The 17878-nt window shown below is 33.5% G+C and overlaps 2 protein-coding genes across 3 annotated transcripts; one reads left to right on the top strand and one right to left on the bottom strand.

Moving 5' to 3' along the window:
- Positions 1-6100: 6100 nt before the first annotated feature.
- On the top strand, positions 6101-8934 carry LOC111372969 (copper chaperone for superoxide dismutase, chloroplastic/cytosolic). Of its 2 annotated transcripts, XM_022995411.1 has the most exons (6): positions 6101-6284; positions 6389-6415; positions 6690-6762; positions 6847-6981; positions 7769-7986; positions 8465-8934. In XM_022995411.1, the coding sequence occupies exons 1-6, from the start codon at positions 6246-6248 to the stop codon at positions 8726-8728; spliced, it is 756 nt and encodes a 251-aa protein (XP_022851179.1). In that variant the 5' UTR covers positions 6101-6245; the 3' UTR covers positions 8729-8934. The 2 variants fall into 2 exon arrangements, with proteins under 2 accessions (XP_022851179.1, XP_022851178.1); XM_022995410.1 differs by lacking the exon at positions 6101-6284 and having other exon boundaries at positions 6292-6415.
- A 328-nt stretch (positions 8935-9262) lies between these two features.
- On the bottom strand, positions 9263-14243 carry LOC111372968 (nudix hydrolase 14, chloroplastic). Its single transcript, XM_022995409.1, has 7 exons — positions 13975-14243; positions 13016-13121; positions 12542-12619; positions 11674-11766; positions 11428-11520; positions 10604-10702; positions 9263-9690 (listed from the first exon to the last, which is right to left on the bottom strand). Exons 1-7 carry the CDS (start codon positions 14199-14201, stop codon positions 9463-9465), a joined length of 924 nt encoding a protein of 307 aa, XP_022851177.1. The 5' UTR covers positions 14202-14243; the 3' UTR covers positions 9263-9462.
- Positions 14244-17878: the final 3635 nt, after the last annotated feature.

Genomic DNA, 17878 nt, shown 5'->3' with positions numbered 1-17878 from the left:
AGTTTACTTGTACGTAAATATTTTAAATTTAATCAAATAGACATCTTTTAATTTGATTTTTCTTCGTATCTTTTTGTACCACATAATTGGTTAATGTCGCCGTATGGTTGAAAATAGGGTCCAACCAAAGTCTAGCATAAATAAATCATTACATTTCATTTTAATTTATTCAACATTTTCACTTTATATACGTAATTTTTATATTCTTTAATAATTTAATTTTTTTTCTTTTAACATTATCAATTGCCTTACTTCAAAAATATAATGGATATCATTCATTCCGCACATAAAACGTGCAAAGCACATGCTTACTATTAGTATACATAAAAATATGGATAAAATGACCACGAATGATTGTGATATAGTTTCGATTAGGGTTCAGTTTTATCCAAAATTTAACGGTTGAAAATTTAATTTTATTATTGACAAGGTGAGGTATTTCATACATCTCCACATTTCTTTTATCTAGAGCCAAAGAAGGCTAGTAATTGTTAGTTGAATCAGGCACGGCAGTTGTTCCCATGCAAGCTCCAGAAAGCAACGCTTAACAATTAACTTTCCCCTAATCCTTTTCAACACTCTCCGCATGTAGCTAATGTTTTCCGAGTAGTAGGTGTGGGTAAAAAATTCAAAAAATCAAATTGATCAAATCAAACTGAGTTGGATCGGTTTGAATCAAAAAATGGGTTTAGTTCGGTTATTTTTAGAGGAGTGTATTCAATTGGGACTTTTGAAGACTTTGATGAATTTTTTTTAAGTGATGACTTTTGTGGATTTCGTGGATCTTTTATAAATTTGTATGGAATTAGTGGAAGTCTTTCGTAGACTTCTATAGATTTTCATTTTAAAACTTTTATAGACTTTTGTGGAATTCAAAAGATTTTTGAAAACTTTCATTTGAAATAGAATTCAAGTAGATCTGGTGTAAAATTCTCACATATAGGGTGTTAGTTCCCACAATTCACCTTCTTCTTTTGATATAATAAAAAAAATTGAAAAAAAATAAATTTAAGATCTTAATTAAATAAATAATAATCAAAATTATATATGATTCAATATTATTAGTATAGTAACTTTTAAAAATAAATAAAAATCAATATATTTAAATTTAATTATAATTTTTCATATAAACTTTTATAATTTAATTAAAAAATAGATATTTTTCACAAAAAAAAATGGATGAAAGAAGAAAAAAAAAGTTTCAATAATCTAATTTAATTTTTCATAGAAAATAGAAATAAATAATAAGAGAGAGAGAGAGAGAGAGAGAGAGAGAGATAAATGAAATATAATCAATTAAAAAAAAATTTTAATCATACATGTCCATAGAATGTTAAAGGAAAGAAAATTTGACTTTTTTATTTTTTTTTATGAAAGTCTCCCAAAATCTCGTAATTAATGAGAGACAACTTTTAAAATTTTATATGAGTACTTTCTGCTTAAAAGTTAGTACTCCAAAGACTTTTATAAAACTCTTTAGAAGTCATTAGAATTTGAATACCCTAAAACTTATTGAGACTTTTAAAAAGTTTTAATTGAATATACCGTAACTTTTAAAAAAAATTTAAAAATCTTTAAAAGTCTCAATTGAATATATCGTGACTTTTAGAGAGTTTCAAAAAGTCTCAATTGAATACCCCTAAACTTTTTAAATCTCAAAAAGTCATTAAAAGTTTCAATTGAATACACCCCCCTTAATCATTAAAAAGTCGGGTTGATTGCGATTTAAGGAACTAACCCATCAATTAACCGACCAACTTGTTAATACATTTTTTTAATTTCATATTTTAAACTTAAAAAGTAAAATAATAAAAACACAATTATAGTTCTTTCTCAAATAATTTGTTTACTGTTTACGTTTCTTTTACCAAAGCTCCAAATTCCTAAAGAAAAGGAAAAGCAATGAGAAAAATTGTTTGTTGTAAACTTCAAATTGATATTGTAGCTTTACTTTTCATTTTCGCGTAATTGTTTGTTGGTGTATATATATAACAAGCAATTTTTTTAACCCAAAATAGGTTAGGTGATTTTTTTATAAATCAGACTAATGTTCAAACCAACTAAACTGATTTGATTGGTTAGATTTCAACAGTTGAATTGGATCGAGTTGGGTTGATATTTACCCAAGCCAACCAAGTTGGATTCAATTTTTGTTTAGACTTAAAAATCAACCCAACTCGAATCATGTCTAGACCTACTGAACAACACTTCATACAAGGTAATACAAATCATTTTTTAGATAAAATAGAAGAAAAAATGTCATATTACTTAATATTTAGCATAAAGTAAGATAAGGTCACAAGTGATTCATAAAGTGAATTTGTGGGGTGGACACTTATAAAGTGTGATCATAAGAATATCTTCAAGAAACTATTTTAAATAAAAATACTCTGTATTATAAAGAATTATTGCTTAAAAAAAAGGCCCAAAAAATTTTTATTTAACTTTTTAAAAATAAAGAGTGCGTTGGACTCTTCAATTTTAAAGAGCCAAACTATTATAAATTCTTAATGTACAATGATTGTATTTGAAAATTCACAAATTTTAATTCTCTACTTCTTAAACTATTCAAAGTACATTTAGCACTTGTTTGAACCTCATTTTATGTTAAAAAGCTTTGTAATAGTGATATTTTAGAGAATGCATGGTTAAAAGATAGATAAAAATTTTGAATTTACGTGCAAAATATTTTATTTAAAAAATGTTGTTGAAAATGAATTTAGAGAAAAATAAGTTTTTGAATAATGAGGTTCAAACAATGGCTTAAACTGATTGGTCATTGACATATAAAAATGAATAATTGCACATACAGTTCCAATTTTTTCATTTTTTCGTGAACTTTGTTTGAATCTTTTATTTGTGCCACTCATAATCCTAAATCTTTAATTTACTCACCTCCATTTTAATGTGATTTTCGAAGAAAATGTATTTTATAATAATAATTTTTTAAAGGATGTGGTAAAAGATAAGGATTTTTTTTTTTTTTGAATTTATGTGTAATAATATCTTATGGAAGAATGTGTACTTAAAAATAAGTTTTGAGAAAATGTATTTTGAAAATAACGGAGCCAAAACAGGGACTAAATAATTAAATAACCCTCCCCCCGAAGTACAAACCTTGTTTGGGCTCCATTTTAATTTGATTTTTGGGGAAAATGTGTTTTGGAATAATAATTTTATAAAGAATGTGTGGTTAAAAGATAATGAATTTCTTTTGAGTTTATGTGTAATAATATTTTATGAAATAATGTGTACTTAAAAATGAGTTTTGAGAAAATGCATTTTCAAAATAATGGAGTCAAAATAGGGACTAAATAATTAAATTAACCTCTCTGGACCGCTGGAAGACGACAAAAATACAAATCAGCACCTGTACAGAATGTCTGTTTTTCAAGTGTAGAATAATTCTTAGGACTAAGCTACATGACCCGCACTTGATGACTGCGAGGATGACTGCATACACTCATACATGGAGTTGGTATTTTTTTAATCACTTGGGACCAATCTCGGCATGTGAGGGTACGATCATCTATTGAGTCAACCATGAGTTCGTTTGGCATTTTCCTAATTCTTATTTCTTAATTCAACGCGTTGACCTCCACTAACGTCATGCGCTGTCGCTTCATTTTTGAGTTATGCTTCAGAACTCGGGATAAAATCCCGGGTTCCGTTCCAGGGTCGAGTACTGGATCTTCACACATGCGGGCCCACCGCTTTTACATCGGGGGGCGAGGTGCTGCCACCTCGGCCCCTGGACGGAATCCTGGGCACACCTCGCCCCTGGACGGAATCCCGGGATCTTTAGCATTTTTCTTCATTTTTTTATCCGGCGCATGAAAATAATTACCCTACTGTATAAACGAAATTGGCTATGGTGAATATTTGGTAGATTAAGATAGACATCAGTTGACACTCGTTGATTAACTCTCACCTAATTTAAACCAACTGAACCAAAATTCATCCACCTCTATCGCGCGCTGGCGATCGCCACCCACCCACCTCCCCCACCAGCGCCAATGCAAATTAGGCATTTCGGTCAAGCATTAATCAATCAAATGTTTCAAAACTACGTAGGCCAGATTAGAGATTCGGACATTGACAAATGACAGCCGACCAGAGATCTTAAAACGCGGTATCCCAAGAGCAGATCTGTGGCAGTCAAGATTGAAGATATAGGCATAACGCCATTCCCACAAAAAATTAAGTTATTAAAAGAACAAAGAAAACTCTTAACTTATAAGAAGTATTTTGCTGAACGAAATCAATTTTTTTTAATAACAATAAAGGATTTTCTTAACAAATTGAGTAGCAAATGTTAAAAGGGAATTGATGTGTTTTCTAAATTTTCCGTGCAACTTCTGGATAACAATATGGATTTCCAGCTGAAATGGTCCGCCGAATGGACTATCTTGACCAAAGAGGAGAGAGAGAGATTAGGGATATGACGCATGCAAAGAACATGCTGTCAAGTTTCCGTATGACGTCTAAGCAAGTTTCTGGTAACTGGTAAGGTCCATTTCTTGCCGCAAATTTGCGGTGGCTCTTGTGGCGGTCACTGCAGCGCCCTGTGCGTGGCTGGGTTGCGATCTTCTGGAGGTGGGTGAATTTTGGCTCGTTTGGTTGGGGTTAGATGAGGAAAGGTTTGGGTGGGTATGGGGTGGGAAGAAGAAGATGAACTGTTTTATCTGTTTTGTTTTATATTTTTTTGTTTTATTTAATATGAAATATCTAAAGTTTGCATTCTCGATTGTACTACATATATATCATTACTTATAGACTGATCTACAAATATATGATGTAATGAAATATGATAGAATTAAAATCTTTTCAACTAAAATAAAAAAAAGCGAGAGAAAACATTCTCACCTTTTGACGCCTCGTCAATCTATAAAACTTTCTATAATTGCTTAAATATGAGTAACATTATTTTATAAAATAATGCTACTTATACATAAGAAATTATATAATGATTTACATACATACGATGTGTTAAAAAGAAAGTGAGAATTTTTTTTTTTTTTGGTTGGTTAAAGAAATTTTGACATAATCATATCTCATCACATCGTATGTATGTAAACTATTATGTAAATTATTATGCATAACACAACCGTATATTATGATACTCATTTTAAAGTTGATCAAATTGGTTAGAGTCAAGTTTTTTTATCAACTAAATTTGACGGATTATGTGAGTTTATGCTTGTGTTGCGAATAAACTAAAAGTTTGAGTTTGTAGTTGGCACAAATGAAATGTTCAAGTTGAGTTTGCGAAAAATTGAAAAGTTTGGGACCACGTTGCAATTATCCCTATAAAAATATATGTTAAATAATATATGAGGAGAAAAAGGTAAAATGAAAAGTCAAAATTATTGGAGTGTAAAATTTTTTTGACTCCCTAACCTTAAATAGGCTCTTTATAATGCATAAGATCTTACAAACTTCATATCATTCTTTGCATGCTATTTTTGACTAAATTATTGGATTAGAGTGAATATATATATATGATCATGTTTGAGCCACATTAATATAAAAATGAGAATGAAAAATATAATCATTACGAACTCTACACAAGAGATTGATTTTTCAAATATGATGACTTGATGTGATAAATAATAGTCACATTTTTCATTTTAATGAGTAAATAATGAAAAACAAACAGGCCATATATATATTCTTTCAATAGCCCAAAGTTTCGGTTCAATTCCTAATTTATTCTTTATAAAACCGTGCCAGAAGCTTTGATGCCCAGTCCAAGAGGTTCAATTTCCTCCTAATATTGTTTGTTGAAAAAATAAAGAAAAATACTTATTATACATTATCATTTATATAATTTTTTTGGTTTAAGCTTCTTGGACAGGGAATTGGGACAGGGAATCAGCTACCCCTCCAATAGGGGGGCGCCACATGCCCCCTGTCCCAATTCCCAATCCCCCTAGCATATCTCAATTTTTTTCAGATTGATGAGGTGTTAAAAAAAATTTCTTTTATTATTTAATTGATGAGATTCTGATTCAATCAAATATTATCACATTATTTGTTGATAAATAAATCCGTAAAAGTTGTGAATGAGAAAGGTAAAAGTGTCGTCATTTAGATGACATGTTTTCGATAGTTGCTCTTGGTGACGTATAAAACTGCCATAGCCGCTGCAATTCAAGTTAGCTTTGCACTTCATCTTTTTCTCTGAAACCTTATTTGTTCGTATTTATCCGATTCTTGCAATTCCATCCCTGGCTTCTGTTCAAATGGATCCTCCATCATCGAATCAGAAATCACAAGCCCAGGTAAAAAAATGTCTTTTTCACCATTTTTTGTTCCCATTTTGTTTATGTTTGTTCATCAAAATAGTAAAGCTTTATTGGTTGTTTTCCTTGATTTTGATTCGCAGAACTGTACAGGTTTGCGGGAATTAGTGGTAAGTTCTTGTGATTAAATTACAGGTTTGCGTTCTATATGAACATTAATACATTCTTCTGCATTAGTGCCATATGCTCCTTCTTTTCTTCTTCTTCTTCCAATTTTTTCATTTTCTCAGTCGGGGAAAGGGACGAGATGGGCACAGAGGGGCTCGAGTGAAGTTTATTGTGATCTATTTAAACGGGAATTGCTAGCTTGTTAATCAATTTGTGTCATTAGAGATTTAAACCATGAATCAGATATCTTACTTCTTTGTGTCATTGTCATGACAGACGGAATTTATGGTAGACATGAAGGGTGAGGGCTGTGTTAGTTCAGTCAAAAATAAATTACAGACACTTGATGGTAAGAGTGTGAAAAAACTACTTACTTTCTTGTTTCTTTCTATCTTCCATCAACTATAAATATCTGTTTGTCTTCACTTTTTAGGTGTTAAAAAAGTGGATGTGGACTTGAGCAATCAAGTTGTGAGGGTTCTTGGAACTTCACCGGTGAAGATTTTGGCCGAAGCATTGGAGCAGACAGGTCGAAAAGCTCGGTTAATCGGACAAGGGGTGCCTGAAGGTAGGCTAGAATTCTGTGTTTCAGCTGTCTACTTGTCTTAATCTCAATGAGTGTGAACGATTTTTCAGTAGTTCTAAGATCTTCCTTCTCTTGAATTTTCACCTTTGTGAACATGTTCATAAGTTAGGACAAGACGAATGCAGCGGAAAAAAATTACTTATTCGAAAGTAACTCTTAAGTATTACTTTACTGTCAAAATAAATTACTTATTTATATTGAAATTTTACCACCAAAAAATTCTATTTATTTTAAAAACATACTCGTTTATTTCTATGTAAACTTTTTAAGGTAGGCAATGCTCAAAGATGAATAAGTGGACACAATAAAATGGTTGACATAAGAAACTCAAATGTACAGCGAGCGGAAATGGCACCGATCAGTAAAATAAATCAAGGGAATCATTGCTTAGGTTAATAGGACATGTTCAACATAAACCTGAAGAGCTGTCTGTCTGTAGAAAGTGATGCAATTTCAGTAGAACACTTAGAACTTGTGCTTGCTAATGATTTAGTTGTAAAATTTCAAGTAGATTTACAAATGAAATGAACAGAGACGAAAATGGATTAGGTTTATCAGAAGAGGCTTAGTTTTCTGCTGCTGGTGTTGTGAGCTTGTTCATAACGTTTGAAAGAACAAAATTCTGTTACACAGAGGTCTGATGTTCTTACTTGTGCCATTTTATTATGGTCTTCTCCAATAGATGCTTCATTATATTGAACTTGTGTGTATTTTAGTCAGCATTCAATTTTATAATTAAAGAGTATTTACGGTTGCCACATGTCTACAGATTTTCTTACTTCAGCTGCTGTTGCTGAATTCAAAGGTCCTTCTATCTTCGGAATAGTTCGGTTAGCTCTAGTGAATATGGAATTGGCTAGAATTGAAGCGGATTTCAGTGGTTTGCCATCTGGAAAACATGGCTGGTCCATCAATGAGTTCGGGGATTTGACGCGGGGTGCAGCAAGTACTGGGAAAGTGTTCAACCCGATAAATGATGCAAAAGAGGTTCTTATAGTCACATGCACAATACCTTCATTCCCCCGTTCTCCTTCCTTTCCCATTTTCCATTTTTACGGCACGATTGGCGGTGCTTTTAAAAAGCAAAAATTGCTTTTGGGACAAAGAAGCTACTTTTGATCTGTTTAGAAACTTTTCTGATAGTATTTTGTTTAGTTAGAGTAGTTTTTAAAAGAAGTTAAACCAAGCGAAACTTTTTCAAAAAGCATTCTACAAGAAGCAGAAACAGAAGCAGAAGCTATCCCAAATAAACCTTAAGAGAAAAAAAATAGAATTTTTTTTAAGGTTTAACTATATTGATGCTCTGCCTACTCTCGTAAATCATTTTTTATTCTTACATAATACACTCCATCAACCTCTTATCTTTTGCAAATTTATTGAGAAGACAACTCAGTTAATTTTTTTGTTGTTGCTCTTATGATTCGGATATTGTGTGCATCTGCTAATCTAAATCTTGGATTCTCAGCCGGTTGGTGACTTGGGGACACTGGACGTTGATGAGAAAGGTGAGGCTTTCTTTTCCGGCGTGAAAGAAAAACTGAGAGTTACTGATCTCATCGGACGATCCATAACAGTGTATGGCACCGAGGATAAATCAGATGAAGGTCTTGCTGCTGCAGTGATAGCTAGAAGTGTTGGAGTTGGTAATAACTGCAGAAAGCTTTGCTCATGTGATGGTACCACCATTTGGGAAGCAACCAATGCAGATTCTGTGTGCAGCAAAGTTTAATCCCATCGTGTAGATTTATGATGTGCTCATTCAAATATTTACATAATCTTTACACATTGTTTCTTGATAAACATTACAGTGGAGTGTGTATTTATGATGTCTATTGTTCCATTTGAATCATTCTTCTTGGAAATTCAATGTCTAATCCTCTCATTCTATGCCGTTGTATAGAATGTGTTTAGAATGCAGTATTACATAAAATTCAACAGTTAATTTATTTTTTTCCTTAATATTGTTCAACGATTCACCTTCTCAATCGATCATGGAAACCAGCAATTGCAACAGCCACAAAAGCAACGGAAATACACCGCAAAATTTTATAGTTTTGGATTCAAATAGAGTCGAGCGATTGAGAATGAAAAAGAAAAAGCAAGATCATTGAACTTGATGCTAAGGGCTCGTGCACTGCCAAAACAGTGGGATTTTTTGGCATACAAATTCTCTAATACAGATCGAAAACATGACATCGATCATGTGATTACCTTTTTTCTTTTCGTAAAATTGAAGCAAAATAAAAGGCACATACAAAATTCAGAGACAAATAAGGAGTAAATCCAGTGCATTTTGGACAAAGTGAAGTATAGATTAAATTCTTCCATCGCCAATACTTCCCCGAAACATAATTTCAATGGAAGCTGTCGCACATCATTCGTGGTAAGACAAAACTAGCTTTCTATGTAGTGAGAAAATATAACCGGGAAACAGAATAATGTAAAGACGATAGCATATTAATCTTACAGAGGGAGGAGTCCATCTCTCTTGGCCATTTCATAAAGAGCAATAGCCATCAGTGCTTTTGCATCGGCTGTCATACGCCAGAGATTTTCGTAGGGAACTACATGAACCTTGATAAACTCACCGCGTTCTCGAAGACCTGTTTGTTTTCCTTGTAGCTGTTGGATGATACCTTTATCGACTTCATTTCTGTACAGAAACAAACTAATATCCTCATCGCACCCACCCTATTATCAGAAGAAAGAGAAATTCTTTAGCATCAAAATAAAGAGAACCAAGTAACCAAAACTTGAATTGACTAAATAATTATACTGGTGAAAATCTTCCGTTTACTAAGCGCATGCTTCGGCTAAGCTTAAAAGGTTAGCTTACAAGTAGAGATAGGTAACTTTTAATATAAATAATTTGTTTATAAATTGATGATAAGGAAAAAGTTATTTTCAAAAAACATAACTTGTTTGACTGGAAATGTTTTGAAACAGAAAGTAGTTAAAAAGAACCTTATACTTGCCTTTAAGCTTAGCCAAACAATAAATAGCATAAATTTTACTCGTGAATGTTCTGAAATGCAAACAGATTTGCACTTTATCTAAACATGTTTCCCCCTCTAACTGAACTTAGTATCAATTCAGTATTGCAAGTACTCAGTAGCTAAAAAAAAGCTAATTCTTGTCTTGGACCAGAAGTCCAAGATTGAATGCTAAGCCAGATCGCTAATTTTGATAAAATAGTTGTACTGCTTAAATGAAAATTTTAAAATCAAATCCAGAATTAGAAAACCCAACTTAAAATAAAAATGAAAGAGAAACAGGACACCATTCTAATGAAAATGCCAGGCCAGCAATTCATATTGTCAAATATGAAATCTTTTGTTAATCTTTTCACATTTTATAGAACTCCATTAGCATATCCACAGGCCACAGTGCAGTACTTAAGTTTAGTGCTTAGGATAATTTAGCCAGTTGCTGTGATTCTCTTCTCCATATCTATGAAACCATGTTTGATGTCTTGCATAGATGCATTACTTCTGTACATATCTTATTCTATAATCGATTGTTTAATTTCAAAACTAACTTTTAAAAATAAGAGAAATAAGTTCAACAATATTATAGGAGCTCATAAAAACAGTTGGTGACTTACCGGAGAAGGAAAAACTTTGCATCCAGTTGATGGGTCCAGAAAGGCAGTAAGGTCAATCACATCATCTAGATTCAAGTGTATGCCAGTCTCCTCTTCAACCTGTTAAAAATCGGATCAAAGAATGAACTTCGAAGCTACAAAAAGTTTGACATTCTTCAAACAAAGGTGCCTAAACAATGGTGCATGTAAGGAAGAAATGATTGGATAAAAAAATCTAAAAGATAACAATGAAAAATATCACCAAAACAGCAAGCCAGACGTACGATTTAAAATGCCAGGAGGGGAATTCTGAAAAAGTATTAGAAATAGAATAAATGGACCAAGCATGTCTTTGATATAGTATATGGTTTAAACTCTTACAAACTCTTTAAGATCAGTATCCAATGATATACTTGGACCAATAATTATGCTCATTCACTGAACTTATCCACCCAATGACAGTCCAGGATGTGCATCTAACTCGCCACAGTTTAAGTTCTTTTCAGTGATGAGTATCGACATAAAAAGCCCTTAACTGGCCACATGACAATTATTGCCTACAAGGCTACAAGCAGCAAGAATATTTTTTTTGATGAAAGAAAAGTATCTGTGGTGATTTTGAAGTTCTTTCCTTGAGTTCAGCTGTTTTCTATCAGGGTGAATTTTATTTCACCAAATTTTTAAGACAATTGCAGCTAACAGCAATGAGGCCAAATCAAGGATCAAATAGTACTGAAACATAGACGGAATGGGAATCATTCCTGATGACAGAAGAACTGGTTAACAAAGAAACATTTCAAGAAATAAGGGGTGGCGCCTAAGTGAGAAAGGAGGGAGAGAGAGACCTCTTGAACGGCTGTTCCAACTATATCACCCTTGTCATTGTCCAACATTCCAGCTGGCAATTCCAAAATAAGCTTCCCAACAGGAATCCTAACCTTCCACATTCAAGTAAGTCCGTTAAAGTTGTAATGATGTAGGAATCTTAATTAATTTCGAAATAATCATAGTAATTAAAATAGGCATTTTACTGAACATTACAGTCCTAGGACAGTTCATTAAGTACATTGCAATATATAGGAAAAATATACCTGTTCTGTGAGAACAGCATAGGTCTCTCCATTAGAGTCCAAAAGGATTAGCACCGCAACAGCTGGTCCTCGAGCAAAAACAATACCTGGAACCTTTGCATGTCTTAAACACATTAGATCTATGAACTTTTGGATAAGCTTTAAAATAAGTAAAAATATTACTTTTAAATAAATCTTTGTTTGCAAAACATATTTGGATATTCTTTTTTGTCCTATTTAAAGTAACAAAAAAAGTTACTTATTTTGAAAAGTGAGTCCTACTTTGTTGTCAAAACAAGTATCTTATTTCAATTTTGATCAACAGAATGAGCATAGCCAAACATGATCTCCCGTAAACAGACAAATCATTTCTAAAACTACCATAGCGTGCCAAAACAAGAATGCCAAACTACAAGGTAAAACCATCATTCATGCGACTTTCTCTATTATCTTTTAATCTTTTTGGAGTAGCTCCAGAAATTCCCCGTAAATGGACAAATCATTTCAAAAACTACCATAGCATGCCAAAACAAGAATGCCAAACTAAACTACAACGTAAAACCATCATTCACGCGACTTCCTCTATTATCTTCTAATCCCTTTTGGAGTAGCATGCTCCATAAATTCAAGGCGGGAAAATATCCACAAAAATTATTAACAGATGCAAGACCAGTAGCAGGTTTCACAAATAAAACACTATGCTTCACCTTGGCTGTCCTCGTTGTCACGGTTCGGTATCCATATAGAACCATGGAATTGAGATAAAACATTCAATGGAAAGGAATATGACTCAAGGAATGAAGTGGCAAAGCAGAAAATAATTATTTTCGTACTGGTTACCTTCAATTAATAAAGTACAAAACAACCAAAATGCAGGGATATGAGGTACCTTTTGCCCTGTTTCCTTATCGACCACATCTGCTTTGAATTTGAGAAACCCAACACGCTTGCCAAACATATCTACACCCTGTTCAGCAAAATGAAAACTAGTCAACATGACACATGCACAAGGAATGAGAAGTCGCACCAATACATCACCTGCCATATCAACACTGAGCTCCAATTGCCAGACACAATACTAAACTTATTAAAATAATAAATCTTTTGATCAATGTCCAAATATTTCCTGTTGTTTACTCCTGAATACAAGTAACATATCCTTTGACTTACATTTACTCAGTTCTCTAGATCTATACTTTACAGTTCTTATTAATGAAATTCCGATCCTCTTCAAAAACAAAATATTAATAAAATGGTCCGTTAATCTTTGGCACCAATTTAAAACCTTAAAGTTCGCTGGATTATAAAAATTACAAATAATTGCTCCAATCTGAAAAATTAATTGGAAATTTGCAAAAGCAACCTGAATAAGTACTTGGCTTAAAGACATGGCTCCATTAGCCAGCATGCCTGTTTCTGTTTGTATGTTCTTCAACCATTGTTTAAACAACGAGGATTCGATGGCATTTCTGCAACAGCAGTAAATTCAATTTACCCAAACCAAAGCCAAATATAAAATCTAGTAAGAACAGGCTTAGTTTATAATGTTACACACTACTCATAAAACTTCACACATTGAAAAAGCACATACATGCTTTAATGATCCCATCCACTTAACAGTCACGAACTACGTGTCCACTTCATAAATAGTTGAGGCTATTTGGTAGAAAAGAACTAGGTTGCCGTATCCAGTCATAAAATTTGTTATAACATATATATATTTTGATGATCATGAATGTCCGGGCGAGCTTACGCGCATCCCAACTAATCCCACGGGACCCTGAAGTTTATAGTTGGGTACACATCTCAGTCGCTTTGAGAGACTCGAACTGATGACCATTGGGGAGCAAGCCCAAGGCCTCATATTTGTTATAATATATAAAACGAGTAAACCACTAAATCTGGCCACAACAGAGCTAATTTAGTAATAAACCGTCAACAGGGAACCTCATAAACCAGTTTTTTGTTTCCGCCGCACAAAGATTCCATGCTGCAGCGTCGTGTCAACAATTAACAATCTTCAGTGAGTATCTACACCACATTGTTAACTACATTGTTTGCCTGAAATAAATTCGATATTGCAAAACCCAAAATATTTGATTAATTTTTAGCAATAAAAGGGGAAACAAAAGCCTAGTCTTGAAATGGTTTCTCCAGCCATCTAAAGATAAGCTCGACATTTTCAAAGATGACCAATTTTGTCTACTCACACAAGCTTTTAGCATCCAAAAATTGAGTGTCAGCATTAACTCCACTTGCATAATATGTGGTATAAAATAACAAATGCAAAATACACGTGAGCAAAAGAGGTCAACGGCGCACCTGAAATCGGAGCCGGACACACCAGCCGCGGCGACGATGGCGACTGGTTGGTCGGGTTGACGCGGGAGGTGGATGGTATGGGTGAGTGTGGATGACTCGGTAGCCATTTTTGTAGACGAAGCTCGAATTGTTCCAATGGGAATAATAGAGCCAAGGGGGGATTTTGTGAGCCGATTTGTGAATTTGAGACGGGGACAGAGCCTGGAAATTGGAAGAAGATACGTCATCGTTTATGAATCCAGTGAAATTTCTAGGGTTGATAAAATAAAAGGGTTTTTCTCCGTGTACTTGTAAGTTTGACTTTTCAAATCAACCATTTTCCATTTTAATCAAAAAAAATTCAACATTTACCACAATGGTCATTTCTTGTGTAAAAGACAAAAACGTTCTTAAATGAGTTATATAATTACAAAAATAGAAATATGGTAAAAAGACAAAAATATCCTTAAGTTACAAATAAAAATCCAAACACTTCTCAATTGAAATTTAAAAACGAAGTCAGTCTTTCATCAGTTTACTCTAACACGATAAAAACTCTTTTATTTTTCATCCACTTCAACCTCAAAATTTCATAAACTTATCAGTTATCAACCTCAACAGAAAAATTTCGTTAAATTTCAGCACTTCAATTCGGTAAGTATCTTTTCCTTGTATTTAATTTTATTTTTATTGAAGTCGTATATTTTTTTAAATGGTAGAAAAAATAATATTAGAGCCAAAGTTCAGGCCGGCACCGATCTGACACCGGAACTGGTCCGTAAAGGTCCGGACCGTCCGTTTGCAGACTCCCCCGCCCCTCGATTCTGATAATTTTATTTCTGATAATTTGTTCTGATATTTTTAATTCGTAATGCAGATATCGCAAAAGCATGTGTCCCAATCTGTTATTTCGACGAATTTCAAAGGAAAGAAAATGGTCAATGGGAATGAAAATGGACGAGTGAAGGAGAAGGGTTTGCTACTATTTCGATAACAAAAAATACTTCGTTTACAGAAATGTACAGTGAAATACAAAACATGCTTAACGTCGATTCCTCTCAGTACGATATGGAATTGGAATTTTTATTTCAAAAGCATTCAACAATTTCGATTCCACCTTTGAAAGTTACTTCTGAAGCGCAAATAAAGCATCTAATTCAATTGAACCAAGGTCGAAAGACGACTCCTATTTGCGTAAGTTTGTTGAAGAAAAATGTCATCGAGGGTGAACACGATGTTTTTTATGGAGAGGATCGTAATAAGAATGATTTTTGGGATACTGTTGAGATTGCTCGGGAGGATGATGTGGTTATTCCTGGGGCAGTTGCTACTCACCATGATGTCACCGTTAAACGAAGGATTTACGAGGAAGTTCAAAACAACGAGGATGAAAGGCCATTTACAAATCAGGATTTGATTGCTTTATCCAGACAGAGACATGAGTCTGGTGGGAGCTCACATGCTGGGCCGAGTACACGGTCTTCTAATTGTTCGCGTGTAGTTCCTGATGATGAAGATTTACATGTCGATCAATTGTTTGACACGAAAAGAGATTTGCAAGAAGCCGTGCACCGAATTGCAATGAAACATAATTTTGAGTTTAAGGTAAAAAAATCAAACAAGTCTACATACACAATTATTTGTGTGGACAACAATTTCAGTTGGCGTTTAAGTGCGACAAAGATGGACACAAATGAGTTCTTTGTTGTTCGTAATTATGCGCAGGAATATACTTGTGAAGTGGGTATTCGTTAAAATGATCACAGGCAAACTCGATCATGGTTTATTGGTCGACAGATAATGCACAAGTTTCAGGATCCACGGACGATTTACTGACCTACAGATATCATCAACGACATCCGTCGAGAGTATGGGGGTGGTTATGAGTTACCAGAAGGCCTGGAAGGCTAAAGAATGTGCATTGGAAGATTTAATGGGTTCGACAGAGGAGAGTTATGCCAAATTGGCCAGGTATTGCCACAACATGGTAAGAACTAATTTTGACTCGACGTTTTTTATTGAAACCGATGGGCAGAATCGCTTCAAGTATTTTTTTTATGGCTCTTGGACAATGCATTAGAGGTTTTCGAAATGCGATGCGACCTCTAATTCTAGTTGATGGTACAACCCTAAAAGCTAGATATGAAGGAAAGTTGATTATTGCTACTTGTCAAGATGCCAATATCCAAATTTACCCTTTTGCATTTGGCATTGTCGATGAAGAGAATGATCTAGCAATGCGTTGGTTCTTCACGAAGCTGAGAGAAGTAATTGGGAACATCGAGAACCTTGCATTTGTGACTGACCGGGGGCAGTCAATAATAAATGGTATAGCCGAAGTTTTTCTAGAAGCACATCATGGTTATTGCATGTACCACATTCAGGGCAATCTGAAGACTAGGTACCGAGGCAATGGCATTGTTGCATTGTTTAGGAGAGCTGCAGAAGCTTACAGCTTTGAAGAGTTTACAAAGTTCATGGGCGAAATAGAACATAAATCAGAAAGTGCATGGGAATATCTATCAAATATGGGGGTCGAACATTGGGCACGGTCACATTTTCCAGGACGTCGATACAACATGATGACGTCGAATAATGCAGAGTCGCTTAATGCATTATTCAAGAAGGATCGAGAGTTACCGATTCTCGCAATGATTGAATATATTCGTAGCAAGTTGCAATAGTGATTTTATGACCGACGTGAAGAATCCCAAAATTGCACGAGTGTGCTAGCTCCGGCACAGAAAGATCGACTATTCAAAACTTTGGAAATGGCAAGAGCTCTATTTGTGGAACCACTAGATTAATTTTGCTTCTCCGTGAGATGCGGGCATAATGTTGGATACATTGTAGACTTGAATGACAATACCTGCACGTGTAGAAAATTTCAGTTGGAAAGTTTTCCATGTGCACATGCTGTCGCAGTAGCTATGTATAGAGGATTTCCACCACACAGCTTGTGCAGTCATTATTATATGACTGATTTTTAGAGAACAGCGTATGCCGAAACTATATTTCCTCTACCAAATGAAACCGAGTGGGAAGTTCCTGATTATATTGTAGTACTTAATAATTTGTTGCCACCTGAAGCTCCACCGCGTACTCCTGGTCGTAGACGGACATCTAGAATACCATCTACTGGAGAATTTTCACAACCGCGTAAGTGCGGGAGGTGCGGCGCTACAGGACATACACGTCGATTTTGTACAAGTCAGATCCCACTAAACAATGACTCGACGGATGTGTAGTATCTATATAAATCATATGTATTCTCTATTTATCATGTGTTTGTGATTTTCTGAATTTAAATCGGATGTAATCTTTATCACATTGTTTAATTACTCTTTTTAATCTTTATCACATTTGTCATATGTATTTTCTATGTGTCATGTGTTTGTTTGTTTTCTTTTAAAACAAGCGAGACAATGATATATATTAACTAACAATATGGAGATATTACTATTTTTTTAATTAATTATCTTAATTGGTTAAGTAAAAAAATATTGTTCAATTTAATTTATTCGTTAAATATTTCGTTAATTATGTATATTATTTATTTCATATTTAATTACTCTATTTCGATTATTTATTTGAATAAAAATAATAATATTTATTCGATTTTTCGTTTCACTATTTCTTTAATTAATTATCTTAATTGGTTAGGTAAAAAAAATATTATTCATATTAATTTATTCGTTAAATATTTCGTTAATTATGTATATTATTTATTTCATATTTAATTACTCTATTTCGATTGTTTATTTGAATAAAAATAATAATATTTATTCGATTTTTCGTTTTACTATTTCTTTAATTAATTATCTTAATTGGTTAGGTAAAAAAAAATATTATTCAATTTAATTTATTCTTTAAATATTTCGTAAATTATGTGTTTTATTTATTTCATATTTAATTACTCTATTTC

Source organism: Olea europaea, unplaced genomic scaffold, assembly GCF_002742605.1.
Source record: "Olea europaea var. sylvestris unplaced genomic scaffold, O_europaea_v1 scaffold1057, whole genome shotgun sequence".
In the NCBI taxonomy this organism is placed as follows: Eukaryota; Viridiplantae; Streptophyta; class Magnoliopsida; order Lamiales; family Oleaceae; genus Olea; species Olea europaea.
This window is presented reverse-complemented; position numbering and strand designations above follow the sequence as displayed.